Source organism: Larus michahellis, chromosome 11, assembly GCF_964199755.1.
Source record: "Larus michahellis chromosome 11, bLarMic1.1, whole genome shotgun sequence".
Classification (NCBI taxonomy): Eukaryota; Metazoa; Chordata; class Aves; order Charadriiformes; family Laridae; genus Larus; species Larus michahellis.
Window position 1 is genome coordinate 19,220,943 of NC_133906.1, and position 17,882 is coordinate 19,238,824.

At 46.8% G+C, this 17,882-nt stretch overlaps 1 protein-coding gene across 2 annotated transcripts in view; it reads left to right on the forward strand.

The window, feature by feature from the left end:
* Positions 1-6,309: 6,309 nt before the first annotated feature.
* Positions 6,310-17,882, forward strand: part of GRIA1 (glutamate ionotropic receptor AMPA type subunit 1) — a 128,175-nt gene continuing 116,602 nt past the window's right edge. For both annotated transcript variants that reach the window (XM_074604479.1, XM_074604478.1), the window contains exons 1-2: positions 6,310-6,689; positions 8,862-8,999. In XM_074604479.1, coding sequence (XP_074460580.1) covers positions 6,608-6,689; positions 8,862-8,999 — 220 coding nt within the window. In that variant the 5' untranslated portion in view covers positions 6,310-6,607. The remainder of the gene's footprint in view (positions 6,690-8,861; positions 9,000-17,882) is intronic.

Genomic DNA, 17,882 nt, shown 5'->3' on the forward strand with positions numbered 1-17,882 from the left:
TGCAGAAACTAGTGACAGAAAGACACTGATAATTCTGGTGATTTTTTAGGTTTGCTCTTTTGTGCACGGACTTCCCCCTTCCCAGCTGGTAGCAGGCAGCCTGCTACAGTAGGATGTGATGCAAGGACTGGAAATTGATACTTCTTTTCTTGACTTAGTTACTCCAGTTCAAAGCTTTGATTTCTTTGACTATTAGAAAGGCCAAGATCAGCCACCCTAAAGCACAACCCACATGTTTGTTTATCTCGCGTGTTAGCAAAGCAGCCTGGGAAAGGCTGAGCCAGATGGTAATGATGGGATCTTTGCAAGGCTGTTTGAATTGAGGCAATTGCTGCTGCTGCTTTTTGGGTTTTTTTCTTCCTAAATCAGCATCCTTTTATCTTCTTCATTTCACGTTTGTTTTCTGCGCGTCTTGGGTTTGTTGCCAGGGATTAAAAATGAGGGTTGATTCATATATCAATATTAAACTGCATAATCACCTCAATCATTATTTGACTTCTTCCGGAGTGTTCACAATGTTTGGGGAACTTTGAGTGAAAGAAAACTTTGTTGCGTATACGAACATTTGACTGAACTATTGATAACCAGAATCTCTGATTTAGGTTGTGTCCCCTGTGTCTGGCTTTTCACAGTAAATAATCCTCTTACCATATATTTTCAACAATTTTTTTTAATACTTATAATTTATTTGTTTTTCCATTCAACAAGAAAATAACACGACAGCACAATCTGTGGCAATAATCTGGGGGGCTATTATATTCTCAAACAACAGTAGACCTACTGTAACTTTAATGTATTACCAGTAATTTCTGCTTCCTCTGGCGAGGCTTAGAGAAACATAGGGTGCTTTAATAACAAACAGGGATCCACCCACAACTCTGATTTATGTTTATGACTCAGCAAAGAACGTAAACTGAGACTAGGGCACAGAGTGTTTCTATAAGTAGCTGTAAATCAACCATTCACCAGGAAAAAAAAGAGTACTAGCAGGAAGAGAGCGGTTTTGGGGTTGCAGATGGCAAAGTCTTCTTTCAGGGGAGTCAGTAAAGGGGTCAGTTGGGATTCATCACAGAGAGATTCGTCGTGTTTCCATGAGGGCTCAGGAAGATGTTGACCCAGCACAGGGCTGTTTGCACCCTTGTCTATCTGGACTGTCCCTAGTTGAGCACATCAAGTCCGTTCGATGTAAGCAAACCCAGCATCAACAGGCCAGCCGGATGGTGCGACAAACAATGGCAGAAAATAAAGTTGCAGATCTGAATTTGCAGCGTTTGATGCTTGTATTCGACTTGGGCTGAGTGCACAGGTTATGTCCTTACTGGACTCTGGGAAAGCCCCTGGCCCGTGTGTGCCGAAGGCTCCCCATCCAGCCGCACTGGGCGGCAGTGAAGCCAGGCTCATGGGATCCCACGGTCCTCGCCAGACTGATCGTACCCTGCGGGCGCTCCGAGCCAAAGCGCGGCATCCATTTGCCAGCTGCTGCTCATGAATTTCCAGCTGAAGGGTGCGCGATGTTTTCGGTGCCACTCTGATTGACGGGTTTATCTTCCAGTCCATTTACTTACTTAATTATCCCACAGTGAGCAAGAAGTCATTTCTTATAAATATGGTAATAAGTCGATCAGGATGACAACAGAAGCACATTCTTGTACAGTTTGTAGAAAAAGCCGACGTTCCCCAGTTTCACTTCACATCAGGCTTCCCCCATCAGCAGTCAGTAAATTATGAAACAATATCTGGTGACCTTAAAACGTCATCCCCCAGTTGTTTGGCATCAGTCAGGACGTGCTTGGAGCTCTCCTCATCTCAGGTGTTGCCCCTGTCCCACATCTTTGCGTTTGAGCGCACACTGGAAAGGTATGAAGCTCATGTTTCCTTTAACTTCTCTGAGTTGCTTCTGGGATGTCAAAGCTTTTCATTTGACAACTCCAGCTGCCGTGTAAAGGAGAGAGGGGCCATAGACACCTCAGGCCTGACTCATTGATGGGAGGAGAATTTCCCACCTCATACCAAACATTGCTGAGGCTATTTTTGTAAAAAAGATTCTACCAAAAAAATTATTTGGCAACTACAGTTTGTAGATGATATTTTTCAATGGTGTAAATAATACCTTCCAGGTTTAAAAGATTGAAGCAAGTGTCTGATGTAAAATAAACTACGTAGGCATGCGTGGAAATTATCATAAAGAGCCTGAAGTCCTCCTGTTTCTGCTTCAGTAGGAACTTTCTGAGTAAGGATGAGCGAAGGGCTTGGCTGCGGGTCCAAAATCCCTGTGCAGGCTAAAACCTGCTTTATAAACCAGTATGGGAGCGCAACGGGCTGCAGAGCTGTTCCTGCCCCTCCGCAGCAGCTCTGCCTGCCAGCAGCCACCCTTGAGCTCCTGCCTGGGTGATCCTGCCAGTGTGTGTGTGCACGTACAGCACATGTACGCTTTCCTAACCGTGTCTATCAGTGTCATTTTCGTGTGGGTGGCACCAGTGACTGTGCATATGTTTGCTGGGTGTAGGTGTGCCGAGGGCTATCTGCACACACGCTTCCCGGTACGTCGGTGCTGTGAATGGAGGGAGCTGTCTCGCCCCTTTTCCTTTTTGATCGCTTCCAAATTTTCCTCATTTTCAATTTCCGGAGTCTGTCCTCTCAGCACCTGTGCTACGATCGTTACTTGAGAGGTGCATTATCCAAAATAACAAAATTGAGGTGAACAAGGCAGGGAGAGAAATGCGTGTGACTCCATTAGCATTCATGTATGCCAAGGCTCTGTGAAACCCATAGGAGAGTCCGTGTTGTTTGGAGTTTATTTAAATTAATCACTATAATTACATTTTGCTCTTTATCTAAAGCCTCCTATAGAGATTGTCCAGCTAGAAAATAAAAGGAATTTCAGAAATAGTAGTATTTCAATAGCCTTTTTAAAGACATTCAGGAGCATCATGTAAAACACAGTGGGCACTGGGGGAAATAATTCTGCTGGGAGGTCGGACGGATGCCGAGTTCTGTTGATTTCCTCATTTTTCAAGGCTGGAGGCTTCTGCATGTGAATGAGTCCTTTGTTTTTTCAAGGCTTCTGGTACAGAAATATATCTGCTGCAACAACCGCTTATTTCCTATCCTGGAAACAAAAGCTCTGATAGTGAAGGCAGACCATTCTGCTCATGTGGACAACTTCATGTCATGCAAAGCAGAGCACAGAGGAAGGTGGCAGACAGCCTCCTCAGAGACAAAATGCTCTGGTGTGCAAAACCTTGGAGCAGAAATGGGTGAGAACAAAGGTTCTCGCCCAGTACAGCAAGGTCAGCTCCAGGCAGAGCACAACGGGACCAGTAGCTCTGATGTATTCATTTTCTTATTCTCATGTCTGGCAAAGATCTTAAATGAATCAGCTACATTCTTTTAAAATTCCTTTATGCAATTTCTTACCTTAAATTGGACAGCATTTTTATTTTTAGACATGTATTTACCTAATTCTTTTCATTCAGTTACATGGATTAATCCCACAAGACCGTGTTGGATGTTTTCTGTTAACCACCAGATGCCTGCCTGGCCCACCTATGTCTTAAGAACCCTTTGAGACAAAATACAGGTCTTCAAAACTCCATCCCCTGATATTTTTAGTTGGCTCAGATTAAGATGGCTCTGTGCAATATACTTACATGTGGTATTGAATGATTTCCTTTGTTTTCTGAAATCTGAAAGGAGGAATAAGCTCTTTCAATTGTTTTTAGGAATCTAGATAATTGAATTGGGGCACTTCTCTCAGAAGACTGGTGGATTGTTCTGTCCTTCTGCTGTGACTACTTTTGTGACATCGAAGACTTCCATCAATTTCCCAAGACTTGGTTTGGTGTTTAGCCAAAAATTCAGAAGTGGTACTGCTTTGGTGTTGATTTAAAGTATCTTCAGAGCAGCTAGAGTTAATTCCTAACATCCTTGTGCTAACAAACTCTGAATAAAATGCTGTTATCTGTAGGGAAGAAGGAAATGAATACCTTCTTAAAATAATGATCTTATTACTACTTATCTTGTTACACTGTGGTGAGGTTCTCCTAGTTAAGCCACCTGCACTTTGAGAGGTTTATAGACAAAAGCAGCATTATTAATTAATGCGACTGTGCAAGCTTTCTGTGAGCTATTACAATATTTTATTGTTATGGCTACTATTATTATTAGCAGATAGGCTGTTTGGGAGTTTTGAAAACATGCTAGCATCTTTCTGTTGCACTGGTTATCCTTCACTGCCTTTCTTCAGATTATAAATGCAGCTGTTTCTATTAAATTCTGGATGGAAAGCAAGAGCCCATAAAACCTCTCAGCAGGTTATTTTAGCCTCAAATCAGTATTGCTTAAATTATACGAGGAGCGAAATAGAAGTCTGATGAAGGTGCTGCCTATCAGCAGCAGATGTAAATTTGTCGTGCTCATATATGACTCTGGGATGCCGGTCACCCAGGCAGTGAGACAGGGTAAGAGCATCCTTTGGTTGCCTGTAACTGAGTCTTGAGTGCCCGAACAACCGCTCTACTGAACCTGCGCTCTCTGGCACCAAGAGCCATTGCCCTGGTTAAGGGTGGCCTGGGGAAAAGAGGAATCCATCCTAGAAAGATGTTTGCCACAAGGAAGATTCAAGTCAGAGCAACTCCTTTGCGAGGTATTAGACCCTATACCTACTCTGGCGTTTATGTGGGTGTTTAAGCATTTCGTCATCTCAGAAGTCATAGTGATATCCATAAAACTGTCTAAGCAGAGGCTAAGGATCCCAAACTCTTATTTGCAGAGATGAATGAAGGCCTGCACAAGGATCATGGTCGATTCCTATTTACCCAGAGCCCATGCCCTTAGACACATTAGAGATGATTTTCAGTCATTGTTATATTTGGCTGTGGAGGTAGTGCATGACCGCGTATGGTGCTGCTCTACCCAAGACTGTTGCAGCTGGAAGGAAGGGCTGTAATGGGAAGCAAACCTGCAGTAAATGTCTTTCAGAGGAAGTAGAGGACCTGCCAACAAAAAGATGGTACTATCTCTGTTTTCAAGACTATTCTGTTCATAAAAGGCTTGAGGATAGAAAGAGTAGTGTCGTCCCTGTACCATAAAGTTATGTCACGCATGGGCCCTGTGGCAACAGGGAATGTCTTTGTGCTGCTGCAGATTTTGTAGGCTTTAGTCACATCCCATTTCGATTGTCCCACTCTACAGAGTTCATGTCTGTTCAAATGTTCCTTATGCAGGAGCAATTCCCGACCTTTGAACATCAGTCACCACTCTTTGATGCTCTTCCAATTTAACTGTGTGCTTTTCAAGATGGGGAGTGAAGACCAGGCCAGGGTACCCTACACCAAACCAGGACATGGGAATTCTGAGTCCTATTTCTAACTCTGCCACAAACATCCTTTTTTTCTTTACGTTTCCGCTCTGCTATTTACCCCTTGTGTGTATTCAGGCTGCAAATGATAAGGGCAGAATCTCTATGCTTGGACGTGCGTATTCAGGTTCTGGCATGAGAGGCCTCAAGTTTGGTTTGGGACTTTGTGTTTCAGAGGGGAATGGGTGAATTTTCTCTCCTTTCCGAGATGGCTGTGGCTCTGTGTTCACAGCAGTTCTTCCTCAAATATTTCTAAATCCCAAGTTATGCCTAGGAGCTGGTTTTTAAAGTTGTTACTTTTATTGATACACCTCCCCCCCCCCTTTTTTTTTGAGCAAAGCTGCTTACGGTCAAATAAACTCCAACCTCTCTAGAACTGCCACAAAACAGCACCTATAATGATCCAGGCTAAAATAGCTCCCTAATTTCAGAAGGCTGCACTATTTGATGCTGCTGGTGAGCAGAGATTCCTCCACATCAAGCGCCGGGGGTGAAAACCCTTAACGCAGGTTAAAGATGTACAGGAAAAATCAACGAGAAAGGTGATGGGTTTTTTTTTTTTCCTTTTTTCATCCTTTGGGATCTCGTTTGTTGCTCTGAAATCCTTCCTTCCAAGGCATGTTTGCAGGATACGTCCCTTTTTTGTTATCCTAATGAGCCGGGCTGTAGAGACTGACCTGACCTGTTCAACTCCTGGACCCAGGGGTGAGAGCCCAGGTTGGGAAGCGATGGATCAGAGGCAGAGGAGTTGAAGCCCTTTCTCTAGAGGAGTTTGCCACCTACTGATTCGCAGGTTCTTTCTAGCTCCTGGCAAGAGAAGTTGAGGGGGAAAGCCAGGAATTTAGGGGTAGGTAGGAATTACCCTTAGAGAACCCAGCCAGAACCCCCGGGGGGAATAGCCGGGGCGAGGTGTGGGGGGGATGCGGTTCCCAGCTGTTGAGCTGCCAACTGGGAGAAGGCGAATGAGCTGGGTGGAAGCGGCTGGTGTGTGCGTGTGCGTGTTGTGTGTGGCGGGGGAGGGATGTGGATGAGGAGCGGGCTCCCTTTCTTTCTCACGGGGCTCAGTTAATCCTGCTGCCAGGCGGTGTTAAGCAGCAGTCTCAGCGCTGGATTCCGAGCGAGGGAGACGCGCAACCCTGAAGGCGCCGCGGAGGGGAGGCGAGAGAGGCAGCTAAAGAGAGCAGAGCGGGGGAAAAATCAAATCTATGCTTGGAACTGGGCTTCTTTTTCGCCAATGCAAAAGGGAATATGCAGCACATTTTTGCCTTCTTCTGCACCGGTTTCCTAGGGGCGGTGTTAGGGGCCAATTTCCCCAACAATATCCAGATAGGTGAGTGCGGAGCTCGGGGCTGTTTGGGAGCGACGTTCCTGGGCAAGTGGGTAGGGGTGGAGAGGGGGCGGTGGGGCAAAACTGACCCCTTCATTTGCTTGCAAAAGCAAAATATGTGTGTGTGTGTATGTGTGTGAAAGAGCCGAGGGGGTGAACCGCGAGGGCTGGATTTGTGCGTTGGTACCAGCTTTGCAAGAGCAGAGATGTATCATTTTGGCTTTGGGGGAGGGGAAGATTGGGAATAAATGCCTGCACACACACCAAGACAGAGGGAGAAAAGTGCCTCTGAAATGGAGGAAGCACGAAAAAAATAATCTGTTTCTTGCTCTGAGAAATGCCTGGGCTGCCATTGTGCGTTGCTGCATTTGCAAAATCAGCGGTTGCATTATACATTTTTGTGAGGATGCTCTCATCTGTAGGTAACTGGGACGAGAGGTAACAAACAGGCGCGCTCTGTTGTTGTTGCTAAAGAATAAGGGCAGAGCTATTGGAGGAAGATTTTGCATTGAAGTCTCTTTTCATTTCGTGCTACTTGCTTCCCCTGAGCACCAGCAGTGCCTGTTCGATTCCTTTCTCCCTTGCTGTAACTTCTCAGTGCTCCTCTGCCTCCCTCCCTCCCTCCCCAGTTTTATTATTACTCTCCCATTGATCTTTACTGATGATGGTTTGTAACCTAGCCCCAAATTCTCTTCCCTTGCATGCCGGTTTTCTTTCCCGCCTCCCTTCTCTTTACCATGCCAGTCAATTGCTAATCCACCAAGTTCAGGCAACTCCTGCCTGAGTCCAGCTGCACAATCGGTGCTTTTATCGCTGTTGATGCTGCATCCTTGTCTCCCTCCCTTCTGCCCCCCCTTTACCCCAAAGGCAACATCCCAGATTTTTTCCCTTTCAACAAACGTGTACAATAGCTTAACTCGTATACTAGCATCTTATTCCTCTGACACCCGTGATTAGGCTGGGGGTGGGAGGAACAGTGGAGGGGGGGGATGTTCGCGCACAAATAGCCCTTTCCAGCAACAAGGAGATGCCCACTATGCTAAAGATGTGCAAAGTGCCGTTGATAGCAGGTCTCTGCACGTTTGTTTCTTCTCCAAGCCATCTGCGCTGGACGGTGGGCACTGATAATTCCTGCTTCTTTATTTTAATTCCACCTTGTTGCCAAGTGCTTTGTTTCCCTACTTGTAAAATGCCAATAGCAGCGCTCCCTTTAAATGCGTATGGATTACAATACAGTCTGAATTTAATTGCGTCTTTCTGGAGGCTGTGAAGGGATCTGCTGCAAGCCAAGTTTCCTGCTGGGGGAGCAGCAGGAAACTTTTCCTAGGGACGGTCTATCGCAGTACTTCGTTCCTGGTCTGTGGGGGGAGAAAGGCTCTGAGCCTGGGTCCGGTCTGGTCCCAGTTCCTATCGTATTTGTATCATCCTGTGCTTCTGGGCTTGTCTGTACTTCTGCTCAGATCGATCCGTTTGAGGGCCAAGCTTTTGATTTCCTGCCCTCTTTGAGTTTGGCCACTGTCACCTATTAAATTTAAGGTTTTTCCATGCAGCAAACTTCCAGTAGCAGCAGGTGTTTGGCCATGGGTCCCACATTGCTCCAGCTCTCGCAGCCCTGTCCCCATCCACCCAGCATTGCGCCTGTCGGGCCAGGCTCAGCCAGTCTGCCCCGTACCGCAGAGTCCCATAGTGTGGGGTAACTCCTGCACCCCTTCTGGAGCAAACCCCTCCTTTTCATCAGCAGGGTTTAAACTGAGCCTAATTACAAGGGAGAGGAGGAGGAAGAAAGACTCTTGTTCCTCCTCTATGAGGGTGACATTGGCAGCACTTCCATTTCTCTTCCCTAAAGTTACGGGGGGTGAGGACGTTGAGCCAAACCCTGTGGTTCATCCTGATCCCGCAGACTGCTGGGCCCAGGGATGCGTCAGGGCTCCTATATGTGATCCCAGCATTACACAACGCACAGGCTGGAAAGGTTTTCTGCTACCAGCCTGTCCACAGCCAGCACGAACCCCCCCAGGTCCTGTGTGCTGGAGGGTTTCAGAGTGTAGAGGCACTCCCTGGGCTGGGGAGCTGCAGCCTCTGCTCACGGGAATGTTTTGGACCGAAGAGGTATTGAGGTTGCTAATACGGGTGTGCTTAAGACCTTTCTTCTTGTTGTTCTGTTTTTCTCCCCAGGGGGGTTATTTCCTAATCAACAGTCCCAGGAACATGCGGCTTTTAGGTTTGCGTTGTCTCAGCTCACGGAACCCCCTAAGCTCCTTCCCCAGATCGACATTGTGAACATTAGCGACAGCTTTGAAATGACATACACCTGTAAGTAGCGGCGTTGGCCGTGCTCTCTCTTCCTTTGGTTTGCTTATTCCTGACTGGCAGGTTTTTGTGTCTGAAACATGAGATATCTTGTTCCAAATGTGTGACTCCTTTAAGGTCCATGCAAGACAACCCCGAACACATGGGCAAAAGATTTCTGAATCATTTTGGTTTGTGCGAAGACATAGGGGTGAGGTAGTGCTGCAGTTATTCAGCGTGTCTTGCGTTTTCTCTTTCATTGCTTCCAAAGCGGTATAAAACCCCCAACAATTCATTTCTTCTTGTTTCTCTAACCTCTGCCCAACTCATTATGATGAGGTTTCCTTCCCATATTTCCTATAGCCGTGATGTACAACAAATACACCCCTTTCCACCCACGAGGTGCAGAGAAGTCTCTGTGTAGTGTGAACAACTTCTTCTCCAGCCCCAGTTTAGCCATCTGTCCTTGGAATTTAAGAAAGACCTAGCAGGAAACAGCAGCTTGATGCAAGTGGAGTCCAGATCCACGATAAGCGGCATGCCTAATAATGACAGAGAGGTAAGAAAGCTCTAGTTTAAAGAACCAGAAAAATCATTGACTCTAAAAACAAGTATTAAAGACTGAATTTGCATCACAGAGTTGATCGTAGCGGGTATTTGTACACTGCTAAAGCACAGGACGTGAGCTGGGCTGTTCTTGTTATATGACACAGTTGGGAAAAGGGAAAAAAGCTGGCTTGCTAGGTAATGCCAAGATTAGCAGCAACAAATAAGACCAGAAGGGAACCAGAGGAAAATGAAAACCGTAACGCAGCCCTGCAGTTGCAGTAGGGGCTGTTGCAGCATTTGCTTCCCTTGGAGCGAGCGGCATGGTGCTGTGCACGAGGGGCTCGCCTGCCAGGATGCGACACACGCAGAATTTCTCGGTTCGACCTGGTGCCGGACACTGCTTTCACTCCCCGAGCCTGTGTGTGTGTCAGGACTGTCAGGAGGGACTGGAGGAACCCTTCCCTTTGTAGAGCCTGTTGGATTGTTGTCGGCTCGCATCCGTAGCATCCTCATTCGCCGAAACATCCTCTCTGCGGTTTAGTCATGTGGAGAGTGGGGTAGACGTGGACACAGACTGTTCTCTCTGCTAAGAAATACACAGAAGGGAGAAATGCCTTCCTGCAAAAAGAACTGGGAAGGTACAGGAGGAGAATTAATAAGGCTCTTTGAAGGAAAAAAAAAAAATATTTGTGATTTTTTTCTGTTGGAGTATTTGCATATACGAGATTGCAGGAATCTCCTGGCCAGTATGACATAGGAGAGAGAAGAAATAATTTGGCCACGCTTTCATTGGAGTGTCTAATGACACATCTAAAGATTTTCTATTTTCCTTAATATCCCTCTGTTTGCCAACTACAAGGTTTCCATCAAGGAAGAGCAACAATTTCAGCTCAGTCCAATGGCACTTCCTTGGCAGGAAAATGAGACAAATAGGAAAAAAAAGACAGACCTTGTATCTATCAAGGGAAACCGTCACCCACCTGGGGTAGAGTTGCTGACTGTGGCTGGGGATGAGCTATTTCAGTGCTGATAGCAGGAAGAAAGCAGAAACTGCAAGAATATCACTAGAATAAATTCTCCATCTGCGCATAGTTTTCCCTCCCTCTCTGCGCCTGCCACTAATGATTTTGTTTACAGCATTAGCGTTGATAGCAAGACCACGATAGTAGTTATGCTTCAGAAATCTGTCGTTAGTACCACGGGGGCGGGGGTGGTCTCACAAAAGCTGAATGGAAGCAAGACAGCCTCCCAAAGGATGTTATATTTGAGCTCTATGTAGGGCACATTGTCCTAGATCAGACCAGCAGAGCACTCCGCACAGTCCAACTTCACTTGTCCTCATTTTTCTTTTCTTATAATTAAAAACTTCCTAAGTTCTTCCAGACTATGGAAGGCAGCATTTGTTTTGTAAGCACAAAAGAAGGTGTTATTCCATGTACCCTAGGGGAAAAAAAACCCACCCAACCCAAAAAAACCCAGGCTGTTGGAAGACCTGGTTCTAGTACTGTAAGGCTGGAGTGAAAGTTTTGCCAGGAATTATTCCTTCCTCATCTTCCAGCAAATTCCCTTCCCGGTTGCTAAGGCTAGATATCAGCAGAAAGATCTGTTTATTTACAGAGAATAAAAACCCTGCCCACGCAATGGTCCTTATCTTCTGAGAAAAGACTGGCCATGCTACCAGTTAAAAGTACCAGGTTTTGTTCCCATGGAGATAGAGAGCACAGCGTTTCCTTGTCATTGGCATTACCTGTTTCTCTCATGGTTAAGTCAAGGGTGTTTGGACCCTGTGAACCCGGTGCTGCCCCTCTCAGGGTCTCCAACAGGACATCTGAGGAAGACCAGCAGGTCCAGCCCTGTGGCAAGTCCTGCCTCATGCTAGGATCCGGCCGAATGTGCTAAATGTAGTCCTTATGGCAAGTGCCTGAAGCAGCATCATTCAAAATACAGAATATATATTAAGAATTAGCAGTGATGGCAGAAGCAAAAAGCTTTGCTGAGCAGCTTGTGGGGCGATGCTGCAGTGGGGGATGAACTGCAGCAAAGTGACAACACTCTGTCTAAAGAGATAGTATGCAAAATGTATCTCAGCATCGACTGTGGCACTGTCTACCTGCGCCTGACATATATCTGCTTACCAGTGAGGATGAGCGGGCTTTGGTGTGACGGTGGGTGAATTTGCAGTATGAGACGCACCCATTTGTGCACAGGGGACAGTGATAGGGAGCTGCTAATGATGTGCTAGTGATGATTGTAAATTGGTAGCAATAATATCCATGAAAGTGATAGATCTGTAAAATATGAGGAGGCTGCTGTTCTTGCGGGGCGGCTGCTGTCACAACCCACAATAACTTTCATATTTCTGATGTGGAAATAGGTTCAGTTGTGGACTTTTTATCATTACGCAGTGATTGTGAATACCTCTGTGTGTGGCAGCGTCGAACTACAGGTCCTGTGGCCCCTGTGCATAACACATCAGTAGATTATGATTTTAAGCAAACCGTAACCATTAAGAAAGCAAAAATAGGAAGTAGATACAATGTGCGGTAACCTCATATTTCATGTGTGTGGTTGATGCTAATGTTGTCGCATCACTGAAACATGGGCATGTTTAACTGAAATATCTCCCTGAATTCATTTCATCCCCCAGAATAGATGGTAATGAACAGGCTCTGTGTTTGCAGCTGAGTGTGTCGTGTGGCTTACCTGTATGAAAATAGACACCTGCTGCTTTGAGGGTTCTTGACTCTAAAGGTTAGGAGACTTTATATTTTTTGTGCTATTTCTTTGAAGGCCGAGGGAGAAGGTGAATTTAGAGTCCTTCCTTCAGCAGAAGCATGCAGCAGTGCCAGGTGACTAGAAAGGGTAAAATGATGGTGTGGCGTAGCTGAAAGGTTTGCCTAGTGACGTAGCAGAGCAAAACCCTTCTGATCCGCTTTAAAGACGTATTCACAGGTTCCGTCTTCAGCCATGTTTGGAAAAGAGCTTTACAGCCTCAGCGCAGTCACTGGCAAACTCTGCCTTGCTGGCTTTTGCCGTGACTGGGCTCAGGGCAGGCCTAACATGGCAGGGAGGGGATGCTGCAGGTCAGAGCTGAGAGGTGTGGCAAGAGGGATGCTCTGTGCCAGGTGTGAGGGCACAGGAGGGCTGAAGCTTAGGACAGAGATGCAAATTCCTATCCCTGGGAGGTCCGCGGCGGACAGGAGCACCGTGTCCTGTCGGCAGCAAAGGGATGAGAGGCTGCTTACCTGAGTCAACAAGTGCTGGGAATAGTTTTCTCTTGTTCTTCATCTCAGCCTCCATCCATGCACATGTAATGCACATCCCCACCCTGTGCATAGCCCAACTCCTCAGGGGATGAGAGTTGCTTCAGCCCAAGCTCCTTAGCTTTATTTAATTTGCGGTGCAGAGACTCCTTTCAGCCTCTGGCCGGAGTCCCCAGGTGAGCCCCAGCAGCGTCAGGCAGACAGTGGTGGTTTGCTCTCGCTGCCCAGGGAAGACGACAGCTTAGCGACAGATTTCCCTGGCAGTGACCTGGGGGACATGTCCTGTTGAGCGGTGCTTGCAGAAGGTGAGTCAGCAGCTTGGCAAATCCGTCCCTGCAAAACTCAGGCCACTTTGCAGGGATGACCAGCGACTTAAAAACCTCCGTTCAGTGCAGAGCCCTGTAGCTTTGCTGGTGCACCCATCAGCTTTTGTGCGTGCTTAGGTGTTGGGCTACTGAGAAGGGACATCCAGGAGCTCCACACTTGAAACACAGAGCAGGATTTTGCAGCTGCAAGAAAACTTGTAAAAAGGCTGAAAAACAATGAATTATTTATCCCTCTCCTTCCATTTGTGCACAGCTACAGGTACTGTGGGGTCCTCATACTGAATATGGGCTGTGGGTGCTGCTAGAATATTGACAGTTGAGTCTCTTCTACATATTAAAAAATGAACATGTAGTTTGGAGCCTGTTCATATTCTATGAAGGCCTCCGAGCACCAATTAGAGAGGGATTTGTAGCGATCACTCACTCTGTGCTTACGTTCTTATCGATAGCAGCAAGCTTAGATCCAGATCAGCTGTAAAATGAAGTATTTCTTTTTCTTCTTCTTCTTGGATACTTACGTATATAGAGAGAGTATTTCTGGAGATTGCTTTTTATCTCTTAAATTACCTCTCAGAGACAGGAAGGAATAGGCAAACATTTGAATGTTCTCAAATGAGGATCTAAATTTGGCTTAATTAAACAATTATTGCATGTTGAATTTAAAGGAAGCTGCTTTGTTGACAAACATACGATGGTCGCCATTTCTTGGAAAGGTGTTGCTGTAATTATTCCAGCAGCAATCAATTAAAATGCAATTTTTATAATTAAACTTCCATGATCTAAATAAGCCCAGCCCTATAATAGTATGTAATTCTTGTGGTGTTGGTAGACTTGTTTTAATTTTCACAGTGTCAGAAATCTCATGTAAATGCTTTGGCATATTTTTTTTTCCCCTGCAGAGCTCAGGATGCTAGCTATGACTATTTAATGTGACTTAAGACAACAGAAACACGGATTTAACGATCAGATGTAGTCTGATTAATACAACATAGGTACTACAAGGAAATACATCTCCTTAGATTTTGTAATAGGGAAAGATGTGATGCAGGCAGATGAATCACAGACCATCAATTCACGTTAGATCAAATTGAGGTTAAGGATGCGCAATTTCTGGCAGGGATGGGCTGTAGCTTTCTAGTAATTGCATGTCTGTTTAGTGAGATGCCAGCACCTTGCAGAGTCAGGTCCAGCCCTAAGGAGGGTGCTGGTGGGTGAAATCCTGCCAAGTAGGAGGGAGCGGGTCCTGGGGGTGACACCAGCCTCCTGCACCCAAGGGCCTGGGGTGGGCACTGGGTGCTCGGCAGTCGCAGCTGCTGCTGAAGAAGGTGGGAACCCATCCCATGTGCTTTCCCCAAGAAGGAAAAGTATTTAAAAGATGAGTGCTGAGCCATTTCCTCAGCTACGGCTCCCAGGACAGGGCGCGCTGTCTGTCCGCCCTGGGCGTGGAGAGCCTTGGGTGAACGTGGGCCAATATCATCAGTGGGGACATTGATGGGGCTCCACTGTCATTCGTCGAAGGCAGCCCTGCGGAGAGGCTGGCAGGGCTTGTCAGGCATCAGGAACGGGTTTCCCCCAGCCTTGTGTGTCTGTTTCTGTCCAAAGGGCATGGAGGCACTTATTCTTTGCGTGACTATTTTTATGTATTTAATTTTTGATCCTACGCTGTGGGAGTGGTGCCTGGGGAGAAAAGCTGATGTGACGCAATTAGGAAAAATCAGAGGAGGAATAAGGGGAATTTCACACCTGTAAATCTATCTGCTCATCTGGAAAGGATCCCAAGTACTCATTGCTGACAAGCATAAAAAAAAAGGAGTGAAGAAGTAAAATTTGGGCTCTGCAGCAGGCAGAGGAGGGATTTGAGAAACAGTCAGCAGCACAGACCAGACCTGTCCATTGTGTGACTCTCACAGTTTTCACTCACAGCTTATCCTTTCTTCTCTAAAAATAAAGCTTTATTATGTGAATAGGGATCCTACTAAGCCAGAAACACACAGGCTTTATTTTTTGACTTATTAGCAAGGTAAGAGTGGAAATGTGCATGTGGCTGCGAGGAAGGCAGCGTGGGGAAGCGTGCTGTTCCTTTCCAAAACTCTAGTGGGAATTTTAGATATATACGTTTACATTTCCTGTAATAGGGTTAGGGCCCCAAAGGCAACAGCTCTCTGCCAGTGGATATGGAAACTGTCCCGGTTAGCTTAGGTAACACGTGGAGCTCAGAGCAAACACAAAATCAACATGCTCCTTAAAGAGGCAATAAGTCAGAGAGACTTTAATATTCTGCAGATCCAAATTCTCCGGGGTGCGGTATTAACACAAGTCTGAAGACAAAGATGCATTTATTTCAACTGCATTCCTTTAAAGATAGATGGGGTTTTACTTCTTTGCCTTTAGTTGTGTAGAACTGAAATAGGGTAACGTTTTTCCCTGTGAAAAGTGCCGTCTAGTAGAGCATGGAATGTCCTTTGGGAGGTTACAAGGACTCCTGAGGAAGTCAGGTATTAGCCAAGATGCAGAAAAGGGGCTGAACCGAGCCATTAGCAATCCACCATCATCCCAGCAATAAAAACATTTCAAAATAATACCGAATTATTAGAATAATAACAGCATGCTATCCAGCAGAAACTGTTCCCTGCTCACCTGCTGAACTGGCCGCTCATTAGCTTACACAGTAACGAGTCTCTAGTTGATTTTCTCATGCTGCCCTTTAGCAGCGAGACCCACTTGTTCCCTCTGGGGCATTCTTGAAAAAATAAAAAGTAAAATCACACCACAACACAAAAGAACAAGAAACCCCCAGCAATGTTATTCTTTTTATTAATGTATATCGGTTATTTTCCCTATTCTCTGCAAACCACACCCTTGCCAACCCTCGCCCGGGGTTGCAGTTCAGGAGGAGACGTGCTTATGCATCGCAGGACTGATTGATCCCTTGGGGAAGTAGCAGTGAGAGGCAATGAAGAGGCGAGTATCAGCTACAAATTGCCATATCTTGGCTTCTTCAAGAGGGTCTTTTCATTCTTTGATGTTATTTGTTTTAGGGAGAGGGGAAGTGTGCAAAAGGAAACAACTGATGTGTGAGATTGAGACGTAACATACAACTGATGGCAGGATTCTCGTGTGGATGTAGTTATGTGCCTGCGTCTCTCTATATGCTATAGGAGGCTTAGCTTTGATTTAATAAGCGAGGTCCTGTAACTATGCTAATGGAGATGAAGTGGGAGGGAGATGAAAGGTTGAGGGCTGGAGGGTCGGAGGAAAGATACAGAAGCCGCTGTAGGTAATCTGGATGCAGCATGGAAGGATCTCGCATGAAAGGGAGGGCTGTTTCTCACCTCCCCACCCTCCCAAACATTTTGCTTTGATCTTTGCTAGCGGTAAGCTTCAACGAGCAAAAGACATCAGTGACTACACTGATTCAGATGTGGTTTTTCTCCTACTGGCCTGCCGATATCCCTGAAGTGCCCCAAGCCTTGCTAGCTTTCCTTCCATGCAGCACCCACACCCCCTTCGGCGCCATCCCTGAGAAGGAGGATGGTGCTGCTATTCTGGCAGGTGAGCAGCAGAAAAAATTACCAGCCAGGCATGGGAGCTCGTGGGGAGAGCACAGGCGAGCAAAGTCCAGCAGAGAGCACACACAGGGATGCAGGATGGAGAAACGCTGCATCAGGAGACCCAGCATGGGGAAGGGGACAGGCAGCAGCTCTGGGACATGGGGCCATGGACACGCTGTAGCTGGAATTTTCCCTTGTCTCTCTTCTCAGCCCTTACAGCCTGGGGAGGTTTTGCTTTCTGAGGGCTTTTCCTCCTTCTGCCCAAATAGGAACTGAAGCCTGCTGGTGTCTCCCGTCTGGCCAGCACCAGCTCGTTCCTGGTCTTCCTTTTCCTTGCTGCAACTGCCGCAGAGCCAAACCTGGGTGCTTGGGGCAGGGAATCCCCTGCGTGGGGTGGTTAATGCAAACTGCCAGCGTGTTGAACACAGCCTGAAGCCCTCCTGCCGCTGCTGCGACAGTCCCAACGTGCCGCTGTGCTTTCCCCTCAGTCAACCTTGCACAGCAGACTTATTGCATGACAAGCACGTGCATTTATATATGGCTTATTGCAAGATGCATGTGAGCGGGTGGCTGAATGTTGGTCCTGAGATGGGACCGTTTGGCCAGGGCAAAGGCAGACAACAAATGCTGAGATGTCGACCGTGGTGGGGTGAAGATTAGCTGGAAAGAAGGCTTTTGTCGGAGCACATGTGGCAGGGGAGGCTTAGGGACGACCACCCAGTCGGTGTCTAGCAGGGACCCAGATCAGCGGGGAACGGGGCCAGGTCTGGGCCGCCAGCACCGTGTCTGCAAAGGGCCGGAGCAGCCAGCGGAGCCGCAGCTGAGAAAGAGGCCTGGCCTGCAGGGAGTTCAGGAGAAATGTCTTTGTGCAGAAGGTGATTAATGTCTTTAATGAACTACCAAAGGAAGTAATAGAAAGCCGAACCACATACGGCTGCAGTGGGGGAAGGGGCCAAGGGGACGTTTCTGTTGCAGGCAAGGACGGGGAAGCGAGCTGCGGCACAGCCCGTGCAGCGATGCCGTTTCCAGTTCACTGTCCCAGAAAAACAGTCGGGCACAGCAGCTGTCCCTAGTCCATCCCGAGCAAAGGCAAAGCTGAGTGCGTTTCACGGATTTAATCAGAATTAATTCAGTCTTCCAGCCTGTCCTGGTTCTGGGGTCTTTTCTGCTCAGCTCGTTATAGCTGTTTCAACCAAAAGCCACTGTCTGCAGCTTTGA